At 44.6% G+C, this 25,414-nt stretch overlaps 2 protein-coding genes across 14 annotated transcripts in view; one reads left to right on the forward strand and one right to left on the reverse strand.

Annotated features, from left to right (window-relative positions):
• ABI1 (abl interactor 1) overlaps window positions 1-3,449 on the forward strand; it is a 124,782-nt gene extending 121,333 nt beyond the window's left edge. For all 13 annotated transcript variants that reach the window (XM_045300208.1, XM_045300199.1, XM_045300203.1 and 10 more), the window contains one exon: window positions 1,513-3,449. In XM_045300208.1, the coding sequence (XP_045156143.1) occupies window positions 1,513-1,688 (176 nt within the window). In that variant the 3' untranslated portion in view covers window positions 1,689-3,449. The remainder of the gene's footprint in view (window positions 1-1,512) is intronic.
• PDSS1 (decaprenyl diphosphate synthase subunit 1) overlaps window positions 3,440-25,414 on the reverse strand; it is a 39,443-nt gene continuing 17,468 nt past the window's right edge. The window contains exons 5-10 of the mRNA XM_030888355.2: window positions 23,321-23,432; window positions 23,126-23,235; window positions 13,767-13,847; window positions 13,289-13,402; window positions 9,281-9,361; window positions 3,440-3,916 (exon numbers count right to left, since the gene is read on the reverse strand). Of these exons, the coding sequence (XP_030744215.1) occupies window positions 3,776-3,916; window positions 9,281-9,361; window positions 13,289-13,402; window positions 13,767-13,847; window positions 23,126-23,235; window positions 23,321-23,432 (639 nt within the window). The 3' untranslated portion in view covers window positions 3,440-3,775. The remainder of the gene's footprint in view (window positions 3,917-9,280; window positions 9,362-13,288; window positions 13,403-13,766; window positions 13,848-23,125; window positions 23,236-23,320; window positions 23,433-25,414) is intronic.

The following is a 25,414-nucleotide window of genomic DNA, read 5'->3' on the forward strand; positions in this document are numbered from 1 at the left end:
TATATAGAAAGTAAATTCTAGGATACTTTAAATCTCTATAAAACTCCTTGTTTTAAGGGGGAAAATAGCTATGAAGAATAACAGGGGAGGGGAAAAAAGAGGAGCTTATACCAAGAGCTCAAGTAGAAAATATTTTGGAAATGATGATGGCAACATATGTACAAATATGCTTGATACAATTGATGTATGGAATGTTTTAAGAGCTGTAAGGGGAGGGGCATGGAGTGGAGACCCAATGCCCATCTGTAGACATGCCCACAGGGGACACAGGGAGATGAGCCAGTCAGGGTGCAGTATAGCACCAGTGAAACACACAACTTTCCACTCGTTCCTTGGTGCTTCCTTCCCCCCACTATCATGACCTCAATTCTACCTTACAAATTGGAGTACACCAGAATATGCAACACAGAGAATCCGGAATAGATAAACCCCTCAGGGCCAACATCGAGTAGAGATAGCAGGAGGATTAGGGGAGGGTGGGGGGAGACAGAGGGAATCAAATCACAAGGATCCTTCCAGAGGGATGAACAACCGAAAGGTAGGTGAGCGGCGACAGAGAACGATGTAATATATGAATATAATAACCTGTAACTTATCAAGGGTTCTTGAGGGAGGGCAGGTGGGGGAGGAAAGGGGAAGAAATGGGGAGCTGATATCGGGCTTAGGTGGGAGGGAAATGCTTTGAGAATGATGATGGCAGCGTATGTGCAAATGTGCTTGACACACTGGATGAATGTGTGGATTGTGATAAGATGTAGAACCTCCAATAAAAGTATTTAATAATTTTTTTAAAAAGGAAAAAAAAATACATTAATGGCTAGTCAGTGCAAAAATGCCTACATCACCATTTCACATGTGCTAAAACGTTATTGTGCTATAAAGGCAAAATAATTGTTAAATTCATAAACCAGTAGTTTGCTGGGAAATTGACTGCTTCTAGATGATCTTCCTTTTCCACAACACTCTTTGCAAAGAACTAGATAGCACAGACTTGTGTACAGTTCTCTAAATATGAATTAATGAGATTTTACTTACCTACTTTCCCTTTGAAGCAAGCAAGCAAGCATGCAAACAAATGAATTGGGTATTGCCCCATAAAATACATGAATGTTTGACTTGTATAGGAATAAGATGCTACTTACTTCCTAGTGTGTGTATTTTCAATACATAGCCTGGGTTATGGCCCGGTCTACTGAAAACCGTGCAGCTTTGCAAGGTTATTTTGGAAGAAACACATACCTGAATGAATTGAAATAGCTAATTTACGTCCCATAATTCAGAGATCTTTTCTGAAGAGATTAGTAGATGCCATTGAATGTACTCTAATTCAATTGTTAATTAGGCCCAAGGTCAAGCCAGTGATTTAGGCACATGGTGGGCAGCTGACCCTCCTATACTTAGGAAAGTGGTTGCTTTTGTTATCCCTGTGGACTGAGTTGGCAGTAAGTCATAAAAGTCCAGTAAATTTCAATATAATGCACTCATGTAATATTTCAACTCCTTTCTCCATAGTTGTTGCAATATATGATTACACAAAAGACAAGGATGATGAGCTGTCGTTTATGGAGGGTGCAATCATTTACGTCATAAAGAAGAATGACGACGGCTGGTATGAAGGAGTCTGCAATCGAGTGACTGGTCTCTTCCCTGGGAACTATGTTGAATCAATCATGCACTATACTGATTAAATTTTTGGCTTTTAAAGTAGATTCTCATTACTCAGTCATACTGTGGGGCTATTATGGTTAACAGAATTGTCTTAATGTTTTAAAATGTGCCCATATTTTCAGGACATGCTCTTTTATCTGTATAATTGAATGTCTACCCATAAGCATAAATCTTGGAGGCAGTTTGTATATTGCCTAAAAGCATTTTATACAAGAAGCTGTCCATAACCGATTGTGCTTATGCATTTACTTATGCATTGTTAACTTTTTGACCAGCCTAAATATTCTGGGGAAGTGGGTTATAATATATGAATCATGATTCAGATTGTACCATTACATCTTTCAGTGCAGCATGGTTACTAACACTGTTAAACTAATCTTGAAAGCAGAAAATTTAAATGCTGGTGCTGGTCAGACTTTTGTTAGATTCTCTCACTCTTGAACTATACTATTTGTTTAAAGCATGCATACAAATTTATGTATTGAAATATACTTTCAAAAATATCCAAGATGCTTCCAATTTGTTTGATGTTTACCTGGAGCACTCATACTTTGCAGTCTCTCACAAAAAACAAATAAAATAATTGAGTCTCCAAGGTCTTCACGTGAAACAAAACAAACACAAGGGTGATCTGTAACATTGTAATTTGTACGTAAGTTTTTTAATGAGTGAATTTGCATTATGAATTTTTTTCATTCATAAATACATAAGTGAACCAAAGGTTTTTGTCCTTTCCTTTGTTGGTTTGCTTTTAAAATAAATAAATAAATAAGTAAATAAATGAATAAAAGATGATTTATCGGAGAATTATGGTTCTATTTTCTTAGTGTATTGACTTTGAAAGAAATTCAGTCTTAATCTCCATCTGTTCAAACTGCAAGGTGATTGATGATTGCAGATTTAAAATCTGAAATGGTCATGTACAAGTCAATTTACTGAATTTAAATTTCTCAGAGTGAAGAAAATATGTCATAAAGTGCACATTTCATCCTGTAGGTAAAATTCTTTGGGACTACATGGTCACTCCGTCAGTTTTACAGCCAACTGTTATAGATTGGTTCCGTGAAAGGAAACGATGTGTCTTTTACATACTCCTTTTGTAAACGTGGATGCAATTTACTTTTGAGTAGGCACTGTTAGCTGGCAGAGCAACCTAAAAAGATTTCAAAGATAAAATAGTTGGGACACAGGGTGAGCCATTGATCAGGGAACAGGGACACAGCTAGCCAGCAGATGCTTTTGTCTTGGTTGGCATGATTTGAAGCCAACACATGCTCTTTGTGTGTTTCTAATGTATGGGAGGGCTCGAGGGATAGTTTCTCTTGTGCAGAAGTCTACATTGCTTGGGGTATTAAGAGTACTCAAGTGTGGGTTTCTGTGTATTGAAGACTTACTTGGGTTTCAAACTATAGTTATGTATACTGGGCAGCACAGACTTCTAACAGCACAGTGAACAGTAAGAGGAGGGGGAAACACTTAATTCTGAAAATTAAAGACCATTACTGCTACTAAAAATCAAGGTGACTGTTTCATATTTAAACATTAGTGATTACTTAATTACTTTTTTGGCTTTTTGTTTTGAGTGTAATGTTCTCTTAATGTGTATATAACCTGTTGTCAAAATTTTATGTATAGTCTTTTATAATAAACCATTCTCCTCTATGAATTATGTTGGATGCTGTCAGAATTAACTGATATGGCCTTAATGTAGACCTTCACTGCCACGCTCCCTTTACCTTCACAGTAAAGGTGAAATATGACAAACCATTTGGAATTTTTAACGTTGATTATTTATTTGTGTAATGGCTTTACATGTGGATATTAACAGTGTAAACAATACCACATATAACCATCAAGATACCTCGATTAGAATTTATAGGGCTAGAATGACAGGTTCAGATGGTTTAATTACTTAGTTATGGCTTTCTTCAATATAATTTATTTTAAATTAAACTTTGCAAATTAAAAAAAATTACCCACCAGTAAAGTTGAAATGATTTTTAAAAAATGATTTTTTGGTTATCTGCACATGAAGCAAACAAAGTATTTGACAAAATTCTTTAGGCACAGTCTGGTAAATAGCTGCCAGCAAGAACAACAAGAATTGTCATTTATCTCTTGTGAGTACAGTTTCTGAAAGTTGAATGAGGGCATCTCTTTCTGGGGATGGTCGAAGTTTACTGATCTCTCGTATTGCTTCTTGGCAGTACCGCTGGGCGAGGTAGGTTGTTTGCTGCACACCATCACTCTGTGGGGCACAGAATGAAACGCATACATGTTATTGACTGACTGGTGAGCTCTTCATTTCCTGTTGTAATCAATCAAAGCACACTGAAGGTTAGATGAGTGGAGTATAAGATGTAAAGACAATAATCTAACTATGAGTTGGAATTAACTTGATGGCAACGAGATGCTTCCAAGTTATAAGAAAATTATTTTTCATTTTTATCATGCTTTATAAAGTACAGGGTCAGGGAAAAAGAGAAGATCCCCAGGTAGACTGACAGAGGCTGTACCGATAATGGGCTGACGCACAGCAACAACTGAGGCTGATGCGCGCCAGCGGACAGGGCTTGTTCTGTTGTACAAAGGCTGCTCGGAGAACCCACTCGATATTTGAGTGTACTCTCTTCAACCCGGTGTTCTAGCCGCCTCTGAACATTTATTTTATGACCTTTCCCCAGCTAGTAGAGAAATTTTATTACGGTATAAAACTTATTAATATTTGAGTAGCCATCTATTTTTCCAAAAGTTCTACATACAAGAGCTTTATACCATTAAAAATTGAAAAACCTAAAGTGAAAATTTTTCCTTTATTAAATGAAATATATGAGGATAACTCCCCAAATATTGATATTAGAGTTCCAGGGGTATATTCCAAACAAAATGTCTTCCATGTGTTTAAACATGTCTCTGCGATCAGTGGATGCCTGCAGACAAATTCTCTGTGGGATCTATTAGGCCATTTAAAATCAAGACACAGGTTATTAGGCTAGAAGGTTATGGTTAACTGTGCTTTTGGATCCACAAGGTAAACCAGATAGACTTTCTTGGACAACCAAGGGGGACTACTTAGGAAGAAGTTTTAAGAAAATGGAAAAGACGGTTGGTGAGGGAAACTCCAAGGTACCAAGGAATTTTTAATCCCCACCCTGACAGTAATGCCTGCTTATTCTTTGAGGGAAGCCCTATGAAAGTGTTGTCGGGAAACCTTACCCTATCTGCCCGACACCCTTGATTTTGCCCCTCCAGACTTCATGTTGTTCCCCCAAAGTCAACATTTGAAAGGAGCACGATCAGCCCCTCAAAAGTTGCAGAACTGCTGTTTGTGGTCCAATCCAAGAGCACAGAAGTCCTTGGGGGATGGGTTAGGGTTCTAGATGGAGAACACCAGTAAACATTTAACTGCACATTTTGAAATTTTTGTTTAATAAAGATTTCTACGAGGATGGAGCAGTACTTTTTGGCTTACCCACTTATCCGTAACATAATGAAAAGGAGTTTGTGACAGAAATCAACCGTTGTCCTCCCCCCGCCTTTTTTTCTCTCCAAATTTTATTGGGGGCTTGTACAGTTCTTATCACCATGCACTGGGGGCTTGTACAGTTCTTATCACCAAGCATACATCCATTGTGTCAAGCACATCTTTACATTTGTTGCCATCATTTTCAAAACATTTTTTACTTGAGCCCTTGTTAATGGCTCCTTATTATTTTCCCTCCTCCCTCTTTGATCATTTACTAATTTTTTTTTTCATGTCTTGCACCTACTGCTATCTCCCTTCACCCACTTTTCTGTTGTCCGTCACCCTCGGAGGGGGTTATTGTGATGGGTTCCCCCTCTCTCCTCTGACCTTACCCTTCTGGTATCACTATTCATTATTGGTCCTGTGGGATTGATCTGGCCTGGATTCCCTATGTTGTGAGCTGTACCAGTTACATGCTCTGGTCCAGCTGGATTTGTAAGGTAGAATTGGGGTCATGATACTGTGTGTGTGTGTGGGGGGGGGCATTAAGGAACTAGAGGAAAGATGTATGTTTCAGTGGTGTTATGGTGCACCCTGACTGGCTCATCTCTTCTTTGTGATCCTTAGGCCTCCCCTCTTTCAAAGGCACCAATCTTGGTTTTGGTTCTTGACTTTACGCCTATATTTCCAGATTACCAGCTTTAGTTATCACTTACAGCCAAAGTATAGTATGCTGCCTGCTGATTTGGTCATTATATATCTTTAATTCTACTGATTACCTTTGTCATTTTGTAGCATTAACTCAAGATTTTAAAAGGGGATTGATTGTATGTCTTCCTACTAATACTTTGACATTACATTTAGGGATTGGTAACACGTGTTCTATATGTAACTTGTCAGTTGTTTCTAGAACCTAACCACTAATAAAGTATTACTTCCATGATATAAAAAGGTTATTAAAGAAAATGTACTCATTACTTCATAGCTGTACATTAATGGCTGCTCTGTCATTTAGAGTCAAATATCCCTAACATGATCAAAAGGTCTCATAGTCTCTACCAGTAAGTTGCCCACACTGTGACACACAACTGACTCTTCCTTTTCCATCGTGGGAAGGGCACTGTACAATCTGAAGATGTCTTGTGGACTAGTCACTCTGTTACTTGGACAGTCTGCTTTTTACATCTGCCCTCGGGTGTCTTTTCCTTGGGTTTGTGGCTCATGTCATTGGTGTCCAGTACCTACACCTTCCTTGGCAGCGTACGGGACATCCAGTTTTTATGACAATGGCTTTCTTTTGCCTTCAAACTTAATGGAGAGTTTGGCTAGGCATGGACATCTAGGTTTAAAATGTTTCCTCAACACTTGGAAGGTTTTATTTCACGTCCTTCTAACATTCAGTGTCTGTTAACGTGACAATTGAATCTGTTTATGCAGAAAACCTTTTCCTTTTTTTAACCTTAAAAAACCTTTCCCTTGTGAATCAGGTGCAGATTTACAGAGCGGAGCTCTCACGTTCTGGTCAGCTCATCCATTGCAGTCTTCTCTGCTCCTTCGCCTGCCCCACTCCTCACACTGCCTCCTGCTCTGACTTCCTTTTTGTTTAATCTCAAGTTTTGGTTTTCTTTGTTCTTAGAGCTTGCTCTTAGAGTTTTCTGTTAAAATCTACCTGTTTGTATTTCTTTTGATTTTTAAATTTCTGTTTACCTTAATCTTCTTTCATGTAGCAAGCATTCACCAACTGTCAAGCCAAGTTGTTCATATTTAATGAGCCCTGTGTGTGAACCAGGTGCTAGATTTTCCAGGCCTTTGAAGAATTTCTTGAGAGAAAAGCTGCATTTCCCACTCCCCCAAAGTACATTTCTGCGCAAGCTTATGAGAAAGAACTTCACTGTTTTGCCTTAAGGGTTACAGTTAATTCCCCTTTTCAATCCCATTTCACACTTCAGTTCTCAGTAATCTTTCCTATGCCAAACCTCTCTGTGACAGCTCAGCCAGACTAGTTTATCAGCTGCAGCCCACTCCCCTACTGAGTTTTTACAATCCTGTTAAATGATCCTCCAAAGAAGTAGCCTGTGTAGCACATTGTGATGCTTTGAACACTAAAAACCAAACTCACAGCCACCCAGTTGATTCCAACCCATATCGACCCTTCAGGGCAGATTAGAACTGCTCCTGTGAGTTTCTGAGACTGACTTCGTAGGAGTAGACAGTTTCATCTTTATCCCTACTGCCAGTTAAAATAGAAATATGTCCTTTAGAGGGAACTTGCTTTTTGGAAACCCAAAAGGTTTCTAAAAATTTTCCAACAACCCCAAAGTTAATTATTTGAAATTCTTTCACATCTTCTAATTGTCTATGGGTAAGTCAGAGTAGGGCTATGAGGGTTCTAGTGCACACATACAGGGGCTTATTCCAAACAAAACGTGCTTAAACATGTCGCATGGCTGCTGGATGCAGTCACGTTTCTCAGCAATAAACCGAGGCACTTGTCTAAGTCTCATTAGGGTACCATCAAGACACAAAGGTCCAATCAGAACAGTGGGCTGCAAGCATGTCTGTTGAGCCAGAGGTAGGAGGTCAGTTCAGAGGCTGTCAACTCTTCTTAGGACCTCAGAGGGCTAATCTTGCTAGATCTGCTTGAAGGCCACAGACGCCTGGCGGTTGTTAGGAAGAAGTTTAAACCACGCTGGGAGAAAAAGGCAAGGTGAGTGGCTCCAAGGAATTTGTTCCCCAATCACAATACACCTGGCTCCTTACTTTGAAGGTGGCAAGGGCCATCCAGAAGAAGTTTGTTGGGAAAATTCACACCAGCCACTCTCCAGCCCCAAGTCTTGTCCCTTGCGACTGCTTTTTGCTCCCCGAACTCAAAGAACACTTATCCCCCAAAGTTGCCAAATGGCCGAGCAGCAGAGAAATGGGAATTGCACCTTCGGATAAATACAGACCTAGATGGAGGGCATGTTGAAATTCCATGCAGTTCACTAAATGGATTGGCTGCAATGGACTTTGGATTTGAATTATGGAAAAAGCTCATTTTCCAATGTCAAAGACAGCACAACTAAAACTGCAAAAAAATGGGCTTGTGCAGAACGGTCCTGCTGAGGCTGTTTTTAAACACTAGCAATGCATTTGAATTGAAGAAAGCTTATAGCCACTGAATGTGAAACAGCTTCCCTTCAGATGAAAGAAAAACATTTCACATTTGCTTGTTATTTAAAACCTAGACGACCATTTATTTGTCATACCTTTTCAGCAGTCAGGTGACTGGGAAGGTGTTACCAAGCCCACCCAGAGGCACCCAGGAAGTTTAATCCTGGTGCTTGGCCTCTGAGAGGTTCCACCTTTGACAGCCCTGTGGACAGACACTTGGGCCACATGGCAGGCAGCCTGAGGGCAGCGGGTTGCTTTGGTTGAGGCTGCAGCAGCTCTCAAGGATGGGCTAGACGGACCGGTAGTCTGGTCATGCAATGAGCAGGGCTTGGATCGGCTGGAGGCCAGCATGGGGGACCCAGGGGCGTTCTCAACAGACACAGGCAGAGGAGCTCTAAGCAATGGGTCTCAACCCTCGCCTCACAGGATCGTCACTTGGAATGTGTATGTTTTTATTAAAAGATTAATTAAAAGTATTAGCCCTGAGCTTTACCTAAGGCCAATTTAATTAGAAAATTTGGGATATATTCGATAAGAAAAATGTGACCTCCTCCCTGGGGACAGACAACCGAAAAGTGGGTGAAGGGAGACATCGGGCAGGGCAAGATATGACAAAATACCAATTTATAAACTATCAAGTGCTCATGAGGGAGTGGGGAGGGGGGAGGGAGGGGAAAAATGAGGACCTAATGTCGGGGGTTTAAGTGGAGAGAAAATGTTTTGAGAATGATGTACAAATGCGCTTTATACAATTGATGTGTGTATGGATTGCGATAATAGTTGTATGAGCCCCTAATAAAATACTTATAAATAAATAAATTAGATGGTACAAGTATTTGTACATGTTTTTGTCAACTCAAAGATTTGACCACACCTGGTCTCTTCTTGGTTTTTCATTTAGTTCCCATGTTACATTATCTGTTTGGGTAAAGGATTCTCCCATACTTATTGACCCCCTTCCCCGCCAAGTGGGGGAAAAAAAAATCAACTTACCTGTAATACGTATTGTCGAGCTCTGTCCACATCTCCTGGCAAACTGAACCGTCTCATTATCAAAGCATTCATTTCTGGGAACTAATCATAAAGAACATTTATTGTTGTGAGGATCAAATGTTCTTCACCTGTAGTTTACTGGAATACTTGGGAAATTTGGATAACAATGGGGTGGGTGGGTGGGCGGAGAAACACAGTTGGTCAAATGTCTAGATGACATAGCAGTAAATGGGAGCAGTTAATCCTTTTTTGACTCCTGGAATACATATCATCCACCAACATTTTCACACAGGTTTCTAGGGACGCTCTTATCCCAGTTGTAGCACATGGTACCACCTGATGGGGACCTGTGTAACTGCATGAAACGGAGACCAGTGCCTCACCCCTCCCCAGTCATCCACTTGGAGCACATGTATCCCATATACCTGCATCAGAATCAGCATTTCCTCAGAATAAAAGCACCACCTTGATCTCGCCCTGCCTTTCCTGACTGAGGCACACGGCAGCACTCCAACACTCAAAGCTGACAATAACTTGGCCTTGAAGAGTTTGTTAAAGAAGCTGAGTGGGGCTGCGGGGGCACCGCGGCTGCTGTGCTTGGTGTGATGTTCCTCTGTCCTCCGAGTCAACTCCGAGATACAAAGACATCTCTAAAACCATAAAGTAGCTCAACATGAAACAATGAACTTTCAAAGCAAGAATTTGGAAGATCGAACAACTCCATTTTTATTCTAAAAGGGATGAGAAAACAGGGTTTTGTAACCTCGTATTTAGCATTTTTATGGAGCTAGTATGTGGCATTTTTGAAGTGCCAAATACTGTTCAAAACACCTAAAATCTCACAAAAATCCGCCCTTTCCACTGATGAGAAAACAGGAACAGAAAAGTTAAATGCTACAAACAACCAAACTCGGCCGTCAAGTTGATGCTGAGTCGGACACACTGTACCTACATGCAAGTCACGCGATAATGCGCACTCTTTACAAAATAGTAACGGTGCATCTGAGGTAGAACGGAAATTTCTGAGCAGGGCCTTGAACCAGAATGAACCGGTTCAATGTTCTATCAACTACAGAGGTCATCAGTGCACTAAAGGTGGCTTACCCAACTGAGCGTGGGTCACTGGCACCAGCTGTCGGCTAAGCCTGGACATTGGTGCAGGGGCAGTGCCGGTGCTGGGAGGGTGGCTACCGCTGACATTTAGGAAGAGAAAGAAACTGGAGAGAAAGGGAAAGTTTTTTTTAGGGATAATTGAAAACTAATAGTGTCATCAAAGAGGACACTCCATTTTCTTCTGGAGGCTTCCACGTCGTTCTGTTTGCCCTTAAATGGTTTTCCTCTTATGCGGTTGGGACAGACACGTGTGCGGGTGGACACGCATATTTATATATACAAATATATATACACACATTCAGGCAGGCACTCATCACTGTAACTTCTGCAGAAATTCCCTAAGGTTCCCTGACCCAACGGCCATAAAGAAACCCCCTTCAAAGTATTGCAGAGTGGTTGAAATTCCAGACGCTACACAGTTTGGGGGTTTTCTGTCCAGGGCCAGTGCAACCAGTTCCCACTGCAAGACAACCAACCATATCAAGTTTAAAAGAGACAAAAAAAGAATAGAAAACTTTTCCCAAGGTGGTCGGTCTGTCCCCATCCAACGAGACTCAAGAGTCAGGATCACAACTGAGAACTCAAAGAGCGTTTTACCTAATCTGCAAACAAAACTTCCCTGTGGAAATGATCACGCTGCCTTAGACCACCATTCCACCGGTAGGTTGACCACTATGAAGAAACCGGCTTTGGCAGCCTGTGCCAGGAGAAGCCCTCCTGAGTACCCGGGAAGCTCATCGGCGCATTCTCCGTGGCAAGAACCTCATTGGTCTCGGAGACTTGAAGTGGTCTTGCTGCCTGCATGCTACTTATGATTGCTGTGAACTCCGGCAGCGTTGAATGGTACGTCTTCACTTGTAAAACGGACAGGACATAATGAGACGCCCAACCAAGAGGAGCTGTGACATTAGAGATAATACGTGCAAGAACACTCTGTTAATCAGAAAGGCACTGTATGTTTCAGGAAAGGTTATTTTTGGATCTTGTTTTACCCCAAATTAATTGTAGCCTTGTGAATCTTTGTACAAACAAAATTTCTCATCAAGAACCCTCCTTTTTTAACAGTAAGAGGGAGCTTTTAAAATCGGTGACAAAATTCCATTATCTTTTAGTTTCATTTTCCCACAAAATTTTGAAACTACCTCGTAAAATGCATACTATGAATCTTGCTCTTTTAAGGGGGTGGGGGGTGGGGGTAGGGGCAGAGTTACTTCCCCAAACATAAATACAGAATTGACTAACTTCTGGCCCCCACGCCACAAGACAGAAAACCCAGCCTGCTCATGAAGCAGGTCATGTCCAGTGTCCAGTGCCACTTCCCGCTCAGTGCCATAAACGGTTCCCTTTCCAGAGTCTCTTAACCGGCCTTTCTAACTCCTCTCCCACCGCCGGTGGGCAGATGAGAAAAGCGCTGTCTGATGAGGGTGAGTGTGTTGTCTTGTGACACTGGGATTTCCCAGGGACAGCCAACAGTGGGTAGGGGCACTGTGGGCCTTTGCCGTGCTGCTGACAAAGGGTTCCTCCTCTACTCGCCGGGTTCAGTCTCTTACACAACAGACAACGCAGTGATTTCAGCACACTCGGGCCTCAGGATCATTTGTCCCTCATGTACGAATCCACGTCTGAGTCATGGATCGGTGTTTACAGTTGCAGGTTGGGAAATCAGGGACTAGCTTTTTCAAATCTCAGACACACTGTCTTTGCCTTTACATAAAGGCACACGAAGATTGTCTTTTTTTGTTCCTGGTGTGCAATGAGAAAAGTTTTCCTGTATTTGTAAAGCGTGATAGGGGAGTCTATTGGTGTTTGGCCCACCAGAAGTCTAGGGTTAATGAGTCAGCCCTACACAGTCAGTCTCCTAGGGTATGTTCTGCTTCTCGGCTCTGCTCCAGAGGCAAGATTGAGAACTGACGTTTCCAGGGAGCGCTCCAACATCCCCTTTGCGACCCACTCGAGTGCTGCCCCAGGTAACCTGCCTTTACAGCCGGCAGAAACTACTTACAAACAAGGTCTCTGCTTTCTCTCGCAGCAAATGGCCTGAGTAGTTTAACACACTCCGAGAGTTTATGACAAACGCTGTAGAGTCTGAGAAAGGAGAGGCCAAATCTCTGAAAGACCACAAGTTACTACACTCTGAGAACCAAGAGCTAGTTTTTCATTTGAAGCAAGGTGATGTGCATCTCTAAAGCCTTGCTAAACAAGGGGTTAGGTACCATGATTAAACACAAGAGGGAAATCTGTGCTGCCTTCCAAGTCCGTGTCTTTCAACTAACATCTGGCACCGCCAAGACCCACGTTGCGGCGGTCCTGAGCGAGCTGTGGAAACATCAGGTTGGCAAGTCTCTGCGGCCTCTCTGATCGTGGCCCTACTGGATTAGAGAGAACATGCAAGAAGATGGAGAGAAGATGCGCCAAGAGAGAAGCTCTACCGCTCTCGGGTGCACTGCACGCTGCCGACTTCCTGTCATTTTGAGCTGACAGCAAGAGTCTGGAAGGGGCGTTTCTGAGGCTCTCATACTCAGCTGCCGGATGCTTCCTGTGTCTTTGAAGGGGGCACCGAGGCACACTCAGAGGCCACTGCCTAAACTCAACACATGGAAGGCACTCACCCTGCCTGTGCCAAAAGTAGACGGGCATCATCATGCTACTTCGAAGGCACACGATTTACAAAGTACCTATCTCTGTGTAAGTCCCACAGGTAATCCTCACCGCAGCCCTGGGAGGAAGGAGGAAGCTTATTTCATAGATAAGGAAACAGGTGTAAGGGGGAAATGACTTCCCCCACATCTCCGACAGGCCTAGGCCTGGGGTCTCGTCTTCCCACCATGCTGGGCCTGGGAGACTTGCCTCCACAGGGCTTCCTGTCAGCATGCCAAAGGGAGTCTGTAAACCTACCTGCTGACAAGCAAATAAGACAGGGCCGGTGGCCAGCCCGAGCTTGAGATCAGCTGATGTCGGTTTGCCCATCTTGTAAGAACACGAGGTGAAGTCTAACACATCGTCTATAAGCTAGTAAGAGGAAAAACAGCAATGTGAAAAGTACCACCGCCCCAGCATCACTGTTACCCACTCCCCACCCGAGGACTTCAGTCTGGGAGACCCTGCTGGCCATTATGACAGGTCACCATGCCTATGAATTAGCATCCAGCACACCCCGCTCCCACAAAACAAACTCACTTCCATCGAGTCTAGTCTGACTCCAGGACCCTATGGACAGGAAACCCCAGTGGGATTCCGAGACTGTAACTGTACAGGAGGACCAAGCCTCGTCTTTCTCTGGGAGGTGCTGGTGGTTTCCGACTGCCGAGTCTGTGGTTAGCAGGCCCACGTGGACCCACTATGCCAGGGCTCATATGTAGATATGCATACTGACCTGGAAAGCGATGCCCACATTTTTTCCGTATTGATAGGCGATCTCATGTACCACCGGGTCAGGGCATCCTAGGACCGAGACCTGCAAGAGAGAGTGTTGATGTAAGCTGCCGGCAGGTGGAAACAAGGCTATACACCCCGGAGGGAGGGAAGGATTCACACCGTAGTAACGTAATCCCTTAAATAAGAAGTAGGGAGGCTAAATGATGTATAACCAGCCAGGAGATAATGCTATCAGAAAGAAGACAGAACATGCCCAAATAGTGTTTCAAAAAAATCATCCTTAAGATTGTTTTCTTAAACTCGCAGACTCCCTCACACCCAGACCTCATGCTGAAGATATAATCTGTCCTCTCATTACCAGGATTGTCCTACTGCGTGTGTGTGTGTGGGGGTGTAAATATATATTTACATAGTCCCTCACAAGAAGTAATATAACTGTATACAGTTATGTACCTCAGCTGGGGAGAAATAGGGTTTCTAAAACTCCCTGTTCAAAAAAAAACGAGCTGGCACCAGTCAACTGATTGCCTCCTCGCTGTGCTGCCAGGCATGCTAAGCAGCCCTGCCGTTTAGAGAAACCAGGGCAGGGCTCGAACCAGAGGGGGCAGGGGCGGTGCCAGGTCCTGCCGTGTTGTCTACAGAAGAGGAACTGTCGGTGAGGACACGCATGCAAGGAGAAAGCCAGCTGGCGCTCTCCGCTACCTCCGGAAGTCCTGGGTCCTGCATGACCCAGAACCCTGTTCCTGACCCTCCCGCCCCCCCCCTCCAGGTCCTCTGGCCAGGGACCAGATCTGACTCCGGCAGTCAACAGGGTAGAATAGGTCGGGGGCATTTAAGCCCCTAGAATTGGGCGATGCCCCTTATGATTACCATGTGACCCTGATTGGCTGGTCGCTCGTTCTGTGGTTCCGTTCCCTTACCTGTGAAATGAAGGGATCAATAGCCCCTCCTAGCATCGTCGTGAGACAGAGACGTGATGCCATCTAGAAGCCCTCGGCACAGTGCCTAACCTCTGAACCCAGTCTGTGTGCTACGATTAGTATTGTTATTAGCTTTTCTCCTCATCCATGAGCCAGAGCGTGGAGCCTGGCACGTCCCCCCACCTCTGCTAACAACGCCAGATCACGGCACTTCCTCAGCCAAAAGATGACTTCATGAAATCTCGAGTCTATGAAAAGTCCAGGATAAAAATGCACACCTCCTAAGAGATCAGGCAGTCACTTTTTAAACTGAAAAATAACTCACTCCATCACTTTGAGTGGGAGCCCTGGCAGCAGAGCAGGCTTGAACCCACCAGCATCTCCTTGGGAGGAAAACGGGGCTGCCTACTCCTGTGAAGATTTAGTCTCAGACACCCAGAGGGGCCGTTCTCCCCTGCCTCGTAGGGCCACTATACGTCAGTATCAACTAAACCGCAGAGTTTTGGGAGCTGCTGTCAACAGGAAAGACCTCAGCCCCAGCAGGCACTGACCCAGGGGCAGTAGCCAGCTGGCAACACCACATGGTGGACAATTTAGAAACTTTGAACGGAGCCAAGATAGCCATCAACTTGGCTGAAAGAACGCCAGGGGCCAAGATTTGGGCAGCCTAGAATAAGCCAAGTGCAGAACAGAAGGGTGTTCCTTTCTTAGGCAGGACAACTGACCACTGACACCGTTCTCTGGAGCCAGACGAATGCTGCTCTCTCGACACAAGCCCACACAGAAACGGAAACTTGCTTCCTTAGAAGTAAGTGACTGAAAAAAAAATTCTACACATCACACCTGGGAATTAAGCTTTAGACCCTTAACGCTATTTTGGCCAAACATTCAAATTTCCCATAAGTACTCATTTTGTGGATCACAATCAGAACTACTAACCTTAACTGGACACTTAGTACGTGCAAGGGACTACTCTGAGGGGTGTCACTGCTAACTCACTGGGAAGAGGGCACTGAGGGTACCACAGGCGTACACGGCTGGGAAATGTTGGATCCTGACATTCTGGTACCAGGGCGGCTCGCTTAACCACTTTGCTGTGCTGCTTCTAATGGCAACGAAATGGAAGAAGGTGAGAGAGTCAGGTGACATGCCAAGTGGCCATAAAGCTGCTCTGCCCATAATGTCCACCTCTTGTGGACATGCGCTCACCCAGCTATGAGCTACTTGTTAGTGGGCAGCCCTGTCTTCACGTACAGATTTCAGCTACTGCAGTGCCAAGACCATCCCAGAGGTCCCCACCCCCAGCCCAGGCAAAGACTGGAACCCTGGCAAGGAGACATACAAATAAAGAAACTCATTAAAACTCTTTCGACAAGGAAAAGCGGACGCAACACAACACAACACAACAAAGCACAATGGCGGCACACTGAATGCCAGGGGCTCCGTTCGTTCTCGGCCTCAGAGGAGGGCTGTTTCGTCCTGGAAGTGGACTGGGCACAGGGGAGGAGGGTCTGTAAAAGAAAGTGGCACCCGCCTACTTGAACGGGATATCACAGCCTCGCCATCCCGTGCCAACGGGCGTCTGTCTGGGGCTCTGCACACCTCTTGTGCCCTTTGCTGGAGCCGTGCCTCGGAACGACTAGGAGAGGCTGAGATTGTGGACGTAGGCAAAGAATTTGATGATTTTCAAACATTACTGGTCTTCAAAGGTGTGTTTGGGCTACCATGTATTAAGAGGTATAATCTCTTATGTGTCTGGTTACATGTATGCATGTCTCACACATAGTGTGTCTAAAGGTGACTTAAAAAGTTCATGGAAAAATGGAATTGAAAGATATGAACTGTTTGAAACCCCACTGCATATATAGTGGGGTGTAGTAAAAAAAGAAATTAGTGGATGCCACCATTATATAAAGTGATGTCAAAAACCAATGGAAAATCCTGAGAAAATATATGCAACTAATATCACACACAAAGGGCTAGTTTTCTTATCATACAAAGAATTCTTAAACATGGGGGGTGGGGGTGGGGGTGGGGGAGAGACCAAACATCTGACATTAAAATAGGAAAAAGACATGAAAAATTCATAACTGGAGTTATAAAAATGGTCCCAAACATGAAAACATGTCCAACACTCAACTATCAGTTTGGTTAAAAATGGAGACGACTATAGGGAAATACTAAATAACTGCTGGGGGGAGTGCACACTCGTCAGTACAGTCCTCCGGAGGGAAAACTGGTCATTGTCTAGGCCTTTCACACACACACACCCCCGCCACACACCGCGGTCGTCGCACTAGATTATGCGACACCATGCTGCTGTCTGCAGGGACAGCAGCAGACCCGTACAGTACAGTGCGATCATAAGACGAGTGCGTGACACTGCATTTGTTAAAGAACTGGGGGAGGGCCAGGGAGCACAACCCACCAAACTCTGAACCCAAACCAAAAACCAGAGCCAGAAAGAATGCAATGGTCCCAAGATGGAATAATCGGGGCCTCCCCGTATTTCACTCGGTCATGGAACCACACTGAAACAGGGAGGAAGGTGAGTTTTGAGCACAGCATTCTGACCGTATTCATGCTACCAACAAAAAGAACTATAAACAGGGTTTTATAAATACAAAGAGATTTTGTAAAACAATGAGTTAGCAATTTTGAAGACTCCCAAGCATATTCAAAAGGATCCCCTTAGCACAGTCGTCAAGTACTCCACAGCTCGCGGGAGGGCTACTGGCATCGGCACCTACTGGGGACTCCTGGCCGGAAGCTGTGGCAGTGTGCGGACAAGATCGGAGCCGTGGAAAACTATGACCCAGTTCTCATCTGAAGGAGCCAGAATGGCCCATTGGCAATATTTTGTTTTAAATGTGTATCCTAGATTTGAGCAAATAAAGGTATTCAGGAGAACAGGAGCCAAGTTTCTCCCTGCTGGGAAAGGGGGTTACAAACACTGACAGAGAATGCTAGAGTTAAACAAGACGCCTACGGTGTTAGGTTGGATTCGGGACTGTCAGGACGATCCCTCATGGTGGTGGCTGGTGGCTCGGCCGCTCCTCAGCAGGCAGACGAGGCTGTCTGCTCCTACAGAGGTTTCGTTTCAGAAAGCCGGTGCAGGGCCACTGGGGTCAGAGCAGACTCGACGGCACTGTGTGTGGTTTCCTTCTAGAAAGACAGACACATACTCACTGCCGTCGGGTCAGTGCCTACTCACAGCCAACACTCCTAGGGCAGGGGAGAACTTCCCCCATGGGCTTCCGACACTGTAACGCTTTGTAAGAGGAGAAAGCCCATCTCTGTCCCTTGAGGGAGCCTAGAAGCAATGACAAGAGTGCAGAGGTCGCTTTTTAAATACTTCTCTCCACTAAGAGGAACCCGAGCTCTCTAGAGACGTGTGCACCTGGACGCCGCATGCTAGAGTACGGAAATGCTGAGAACGACAGACTCCGAACCAAGCTCACTGCTGTCAAGCTGCTTCCAACAAACAGCAGCCCTACAGGGCAGATGGAATTGCCCCTGTGGATTTCTGAGATTGTAACCCTTGAAGGGAGTAGAGAACCCCTTCTTTCTCCCACGAACTGCTGACCTGGCAGTTAGCAGCCCAAGGTGTAAGCATCATGCCATGAGGTTAAAAGAATGCTTTGGATGTTTTAGATGGAGAAGCCAGGTTCAAGGGCCCTTTCCAATGGCCAAGGACAGGAAAACTGAACATTAAGTGATAACAAATGATTATCACCCAATAAGAATCCAATCGTCCACACGGGTTAGAACATCATGACAAGAGCACCAACTCTATTGTAGAAGAAATGCCAGAATTAGAAAAACATTGCCATTTGTCAAACCACCAGTAATAATTGGTTAAAGAAAGAAACATAAATGGATGATAAACCCACTGGATGAGAATTTAATGAGACACTGGGTATTTATTTAATCTCAGGATACCTCACCCCAAAACTCTACTTTTAAAGGGGAAATCAGCAACTTTAAGGTGGAGAGTCCTGGCTGGCTTCTCACAGGACACAACCAGTCATGGGATAAACAGTCACAACGTGCTGAACAGAGAAGACAACGTCACTTCTGTTCTCGCCCCGAACCCCACCGCCTGACTCAAATCTGAGAACTACTGGATAAGCCCAGCAGCAGACCCACCAGCAGACCTGGCCTGTGGCCTCTTCAAAGAGAAAGAACTGAGCAGCACGTTCAGATGAAGAGAGACTGACAGCTCCTGACAACTGAGCCCCAGTGGGATCCTGAATTGGATGCTGGGCTGCCAATGTTTATCTCCTTTTGGTCCAACAGACAGTAAGGGGGCAACTGGCAATTCTGACAAGGGTCATCGATGAAAGCATTGTAACAGCAAGTACAACACCAGAAGTGTGCTCTGCTAAGATGACCATGAAGCAATATTCGGGCCATGATCCTCTTCAGTGAAGCGGTGGCGCCATACAGCTTTGAGAATTAAATAGCAGCAAGTCAGCTAGGACCACATTCAGCCCCAGAGAGAACAGAGACGCACAAAACAACAAGAGACAGCCAACTGAAGGAGCACCACACCCGGCTCTGGATGGAGTTCCCAGCCCTGTCACTGTCGGAACTGCAACCGGCAGGCCACTGCCTTGGATCCTGTCCCATCAGATTTGCTGGGGAAGCTACAACATGTATTTTCTGGGACTATGATTAGACACACACTCAATCATCGTTTGATACTAAATTTTATCTTAATAGCAACCAGAGTCACAAAATAGCTCCCTTAGGCGGCAGCCCTTTTAGATTGTAACATGATCGTCTCCACTACAAAAACCATGGGTGCTCCGAGACACGAGCTCGTTTTACATGTTGGGGGGAAAGCTGAGGATGGGGACAAACCCACTGAAGGCCACGGAACTGTCCATGTACCGGGAAGAGGGTGGAGATGGCAAACGTTTTGTTACCTATATATTTACTACATTAAAAATAGACAAGCCATGGGTGGTTAGAAAAGGAGGGGAGGTGTTAGAATCGAGAGTAACCTAACGCCTTACTAGAAACAACAGGATGAAATGTTAGCCACTAAGCGTCCTGCACATCCTCCTCACATCTTAGACTCCCTTTAGTTCTTCTACAATAATGCTGGTGTTTTACTTTTCTTCATCACTTTTAAAAAATAAATCATTTTATTGGGGACTCTTACAGCTCTTATAACAATCCATACATCCATTGTACCAAGCACATTTGTACGTATGTTGCCATCCTCATTTCCAAAACATTTTCTTTCTACTTGAGCCCTTGGTATCAGCTCCTCTTCTTTCCCTCCCTCCCTTCCTCCCTCCCCCTCTATCACACTTCTTTTTAGGGTCGGCTTTCTGTGCTTTCGGACCCCACAAGTCTTGGCATTTTAAATACCAAGAACACATATAAAACGTGAATTCTGAACACATCTACCACCCCTGGAATATTTCCACCCAGAGGGCTTGTAAATGGAGAAGTGTACTGTGAGAGCTCGTGCCCTCATTTTGCTTTAGGGGAGCTTAGGGGTTAAACCAGCCCCCTGTAGGCGGGGCACGCCTCCTCGTGGACAGCATGAAACGGTGCATTCTTAGTAAGGGCTGAGCCATGCTTTTCTTGCTCCTATGTGAAGAATGAGGTGTTCTTCCCAAAAGGGAATCTCTGTCATCTTAGGCAAAGGTGGCGTCTTGATGGCTCAGGCACAGGGTGGGCTCTTCCAGGAGCGGTCACTGCGGGTCCCATCGTCCGGGAGAGCTGTGGGGCGTCCACCCTGTGGGCAATACTTTCCACTCCAACAACCCCACTACTTGCTCCGGTTTCTAACCTACAGGGGGACATCTGGAAAATCACTACGCTTCACGTCATCCACTAGTCTTGAGGGTGACAGTTTGGTTTCCACGGAGTTTTTGGCCATCAAAACGTATCATGATCAATAAGGAAGCACTCACTCATGTAGCAGGCTTACCACGCCCATTTTAAATACTGTAGGTTATTCTTTTATTTAGGATTGCGGTGTCTATCATAGTTCCATTTTAAAAAAAACCAGCCATGCTAACTTAGAAATAAAAAAAATTAGTCTTTTCAATAAATAAACTTGGCTGCAACAGTTGTCAGCAAATTCGACATAATTCACAGGCCTTAGGGCAGTGGTTCTCAAACTTCCTGATGCTGCGACTCTTTAAGACAGTTCCTCATGTTGTGGTGACCCCCAACCATAAAATTATTTTCGTTGTTACTTCACTCCTGTGATTTTTCTACTGTTATGAATCAGGCGACCCCTGTGAAAGGGTCGCTCGACCCTGAAAGGGGTCACACCCCACAGGTTGAGGACCACTGGGGTTTCAACGGGGTCTTTTTATAGGGAGAAATGTTTTCCTCATTTTTTTCTGGCTCACCACTACATACACAGGGTCAAAAATTATTGCTACACAATCATAGAAACTTTTATTAAAATTTTAAAAATCCAATTGTGAAGCTAATGTTTTTAAAAAAATTTTTTTTGGGAAGCTAATGTTTTTTGATATACCTAGCCTCTGTCTGAAAGCGGTGTTTCCATCTCCGTTACCGTGCCATGAAAAATGTTGAGCCCTTGGGTTTCTAGCACATCAGAACAGCAGTTTTGGTCTCCTTGAGGGGCTCAGATTGTGTTCCTTTTCCGTGTTTTTTGAGTTTGGGGTAGAAAGAGAAGTTTGGAGGGGCAGGATCCAGGCTGCAGGGTAGGTGGGTTCCCATCGAGCAGCGAGCAACTACACTGTCTGAATGGATAACAATTCCTCAGACAACTTCCTAATACGCTCCTGTGACTGTTCTGTGTCCTTTGAGAAAAAAACCCTATTGAGCTCACCCCTGCATTTCACTGGCCCGGCAGATCCCCAGAGCACGCTGTTCTGTAGACCTGGTTGTTCAAAGGCCCTGTAATCCGAGCAAGACCAGGGTCTTACCCAGTGAGTCTCACTGCAGCCACGGCCAGCTCACGGAGCCCTGTGTCCAGATGTCCTGCTCTGGCTAACCTCCGGCATGCAAGGACTGGAGCCCCAGGAGCTGTACTGTATGACTTAGGCCTAGTACTATTACTCGACACTGCGGAAAGACTAAGGAACACCTCCCCCCAAAAAAACCCCCACCCCCAATGGTTCACAATTTACACTCCGACAAAAAATGGTTTATATTTTCCATGAAAGTCTTCCAGGAATCTACTACTCATAAGAAAATATGCTCAACTCAAGCACGTGACATAGAAGGTATAGGTACTTTCTTCTGGGTAATATTAAACCAAACCAAATCAACCAACCCAACCCCACCCGTTACTGTTGGCATTGATCTGACTCACGGAGACTACAGGACGGAGTAGAACTGCCCTGTGGGGTCGCCAAGGCTGTGTCTTCATAGAAGTCAATCGCCACAGCTCTCTTCCAGGAAGCAGAGGGCGGGCGCAAATCCCACTGCACCACCAGGCCTCTTTCTCGGGTAAATTTGAAACACACAAAAAATATATCTATTTTACATTACATTTCTGGTAGTTCTGCTTGGGCCAGGGATATCTACTTTGCTAGTATAGAAATGACTATCACTTTTCCTTAATAAGTTGCAATTTTCCTTGAGCTCATTCCTGATTTGTTGTTGTTGTTGTTTATTCCTGATTTTTTAATAAGTGTTCCCACTTTCTTTTTATTTGTACACAAAATAACAGTGCATCTTACAAGCGATGGCTTCTTGGGATGTAGGAAGTGAGATGCTTTCCCTCTGGCTCTCAGCCTGTAGTTTGCCAGGACAGAAGCAGAAGCAATCCAAGTGAGGGGCGGGTTCTGGTATCAAAGTCTAGGAATCCTTTCAACTCCTACAACATGGTAGGCAGCAACTCCCAGCTGCTCCCTCCGCCATATCTTAACCTTGAATCTTCTGTGTCCCCAGCTTACCAATACAGTACGTGTTTGATGATGGATTTCTGCCCACCCCACCCAACAAGAACTTGCCAGCGATCTCGGATTTACTCCATTCTCATTTTGGGGGTGGTGGGGGGTGGTGGTGTGTGTGTGGAGTAGGTAGGTCTACCTCCAGATTTCCACTGAGAAATCTACCATAGTTAAGAATGGAACTTCATAACTTTAAAAGCTCAGAAAGAGTGTGATTTTTGACAATACTCAAATTACTTTGGGTAATTTGTTCAAAACATTACTGGCGAACCTTGGAAAGTGGATTGGGGAATATGCGATAAAGTTTATTTTGATTTAGTTCTTGGAGTAACGCTTCCAAGTTCATGTTTGCTTACTAAGACGGCCAGCAAAGTGGGAAACAGGCAGAAGTTGAGTATTGTTTGGGGAAGTGCATTCTCTCCTCTTTGATCTCTGAGGATTTAAGACACTTCAGGGTCTCCAATGACCTTTTCCAAGGAGAACTAGCTCCCAGACAGAGCCATGAGGGTGGTTAACGTGAACAGACAGAACGTACATACTGCTTTACAACTGTTGGCGATCAGACTTGCAGTCTTCTTGAAGGTCTTTTCAAGGTAGTGTGCAAATCTTTCATTCTCGTTTTCTTTTGACCCTAATTGAAGAAATTCACCTGCAAAGAAGAGGTCAAGAGATGAGAGTTGCCTGCTTACTAAACAGAGAGCTGAACTGAGTAAGAACAGCCAGAATCAACTTACCACGCACCAAATCTTCAATGACCTGGGTTAAAATGGATATAACTGTTGTATTCCCGATGCGAGCCAAAGCCATAGACGCTGCAGAAAGAATTAAATCTCCAGCAAGAACAGCCTAGAGAAGGAAGAAGAAGAAAGAACCTTCAGAGAAGAGTAACTTGGGTTATGGAGTCAAAGACTGAAGCCAGCTGATCTGAAGAGAAAAGAATGGGAGGGAGATTATGTTTTCCTTTCTTATTCTCAGTGGGGGGATATAATAATCAGTTGCCGATTAGAAATGACGTTGAGCAGGCTGGGCGTTCAGAGAGTCTACAGTCTGCCCTCCAAGGCACAGCCCAAGGAACAAATGCCCAGAAGGGAAAGGCCCAACCGCCGACCCACTGCAGCTGCCTCCCTGCAGTGAGCACTGCAGCGCCATTCGCCTCTTCCCACGTCCTGCTTCCCCTGCCTGCGGGTCCTCCCCTTCCTCCCCTCGCAGATCACGTGCACAGTGAGCTCAGCAGTGGTCTCTGGGAAGTCTAATCTGTGCTGTGCGAGCACAACAGCCGGTGCACACGGCATGTTTCATCCCCATCTGCCAGGTCCTCATTTCAAACTCCTGCAGGAGCGCAGTGAATAGCAAAACAGACCAGGAGTGATTTCACCGAGCACTTTGCACACAGAACCATATACTTTTCCAATGGAAACTAAGCCACAATCCTGGCTCCAAGGTCACTGCTCTTTGCACCGCCCCCTCTTTCTTTGATAAAATCTCTTCTTCCACAAGATGCTATTTTCCTAATCTTCTGTGGATTGTGAGATGTGTAACATCATATGAGCAACAAATTACAAATTACACATAATTGAATTACAGGAGGCAATCAAGCACACTCAAACATACACAGTAATTAGCATAAAGATATGCAAACATGTTGTTTTACTATACTAGTTCACAGAAATTTGAATTCAGAAAAAAAATTTCAGCATAAGCACAATGAAAGCTTCTATTGAGCCAGTCATCTAGTAATTAAAATTAGTGATGCTTAATATGGCTACTATTAAATCACCATTTTATAATCTGCTTATATATCAGATACATCTCCCTATATAAAGTTTACAGCTGTAAATTCATTTAAAATTTCTATGTTCATCCATCCATCCATCTACCTACCCACCCTTTAAATTATTACCAGCTCAGAGCTTAAGGCCCTTAAGTTGGTCCACTTTCCTGACCCTGCATATCCTAGAGACGTGTGAAACGGAGCAACCAGACAGTGGATGAGAGGACTGAGGAGTTAGGAGGAGGAAGGGCTGGGAGACCTCGATCAGTTAGCGATACCAATCGGTCACGGAGGAGAAACGGTGTGGATGGAATGATGCAGCTGTAACAGCAGCTACACAGGCTAAGCGCTCAGTGAGAGAAAGGTGTGGGTGGCCGTTACATCATGAAGATGACAGCCATGGAGACCCTACGGAGCAGGTCTACCCTGTGCACTCACAGGGAGGCTGTGAGTTCTCCTGACACAGAGGCTATGAGTTGGAACTGATTTGACCACAGCAGCATTTTTATTTTGAATGCTAGTCTTGCTTCAGTGTCAGAAACGGGAGGAGACTGGCAAGAGTCTCTGATAGTGGAATGCAGGTGATGCATGGCACTGCAGGGCAGTGGCTTATTTAATGGGGGCTCTTCTAGCTCTGTGCCTGTGACTCCCACCAAATGAAATGACCTGATCCCGCATGGGTCTGGGAAGGGGAGGGGAAGACACTGAGAGGGTGCACCTGTGTGAGCAGGCGTCATCGTGCTGCCGACCTGCTGAGAAGGAAGGGGTAAAACCTCACTGCCAGCAAGAGCCGGCCAGAACATGAGCAAAAGCCTCTTTATCTACATTTTGGAGGAAAAGGCTTACCAGTGAACTTGTAGGTTCCAATTACATCAGGCTGTTTACATCGAAGCAACATCACCAAGTGAAGCTAACATGTCTGTGTTTGGTCAGGGGAAGTAAAAATCAGGAAGGAAGAGGGTACATTAAGGTGTGAAAGGGGGACTGCAAGGAGCGGGAAAACTTATTCACACGAACCTTTGTTTGCTTTTCAACTGGGCCAGACACAACTGAGAGG

This window comes from Echinops telfairi, unplaced genomic scaffold, assembly GCF_000313985.2.
Source record: "Echinops telfairi isolate 266 unplaced genomic scaffold, ASM31398v2 ScPeMD7_7461;HRSCAF=8499, whole genome shotgun sequence".
Taxonomy (NCBI): domain Eukaryota; kingdom Metazoa; phylum Chordata; class Mammalia; order Afrosoricida; family Tenrecidae; genus Echinops; species Echinops telfairi.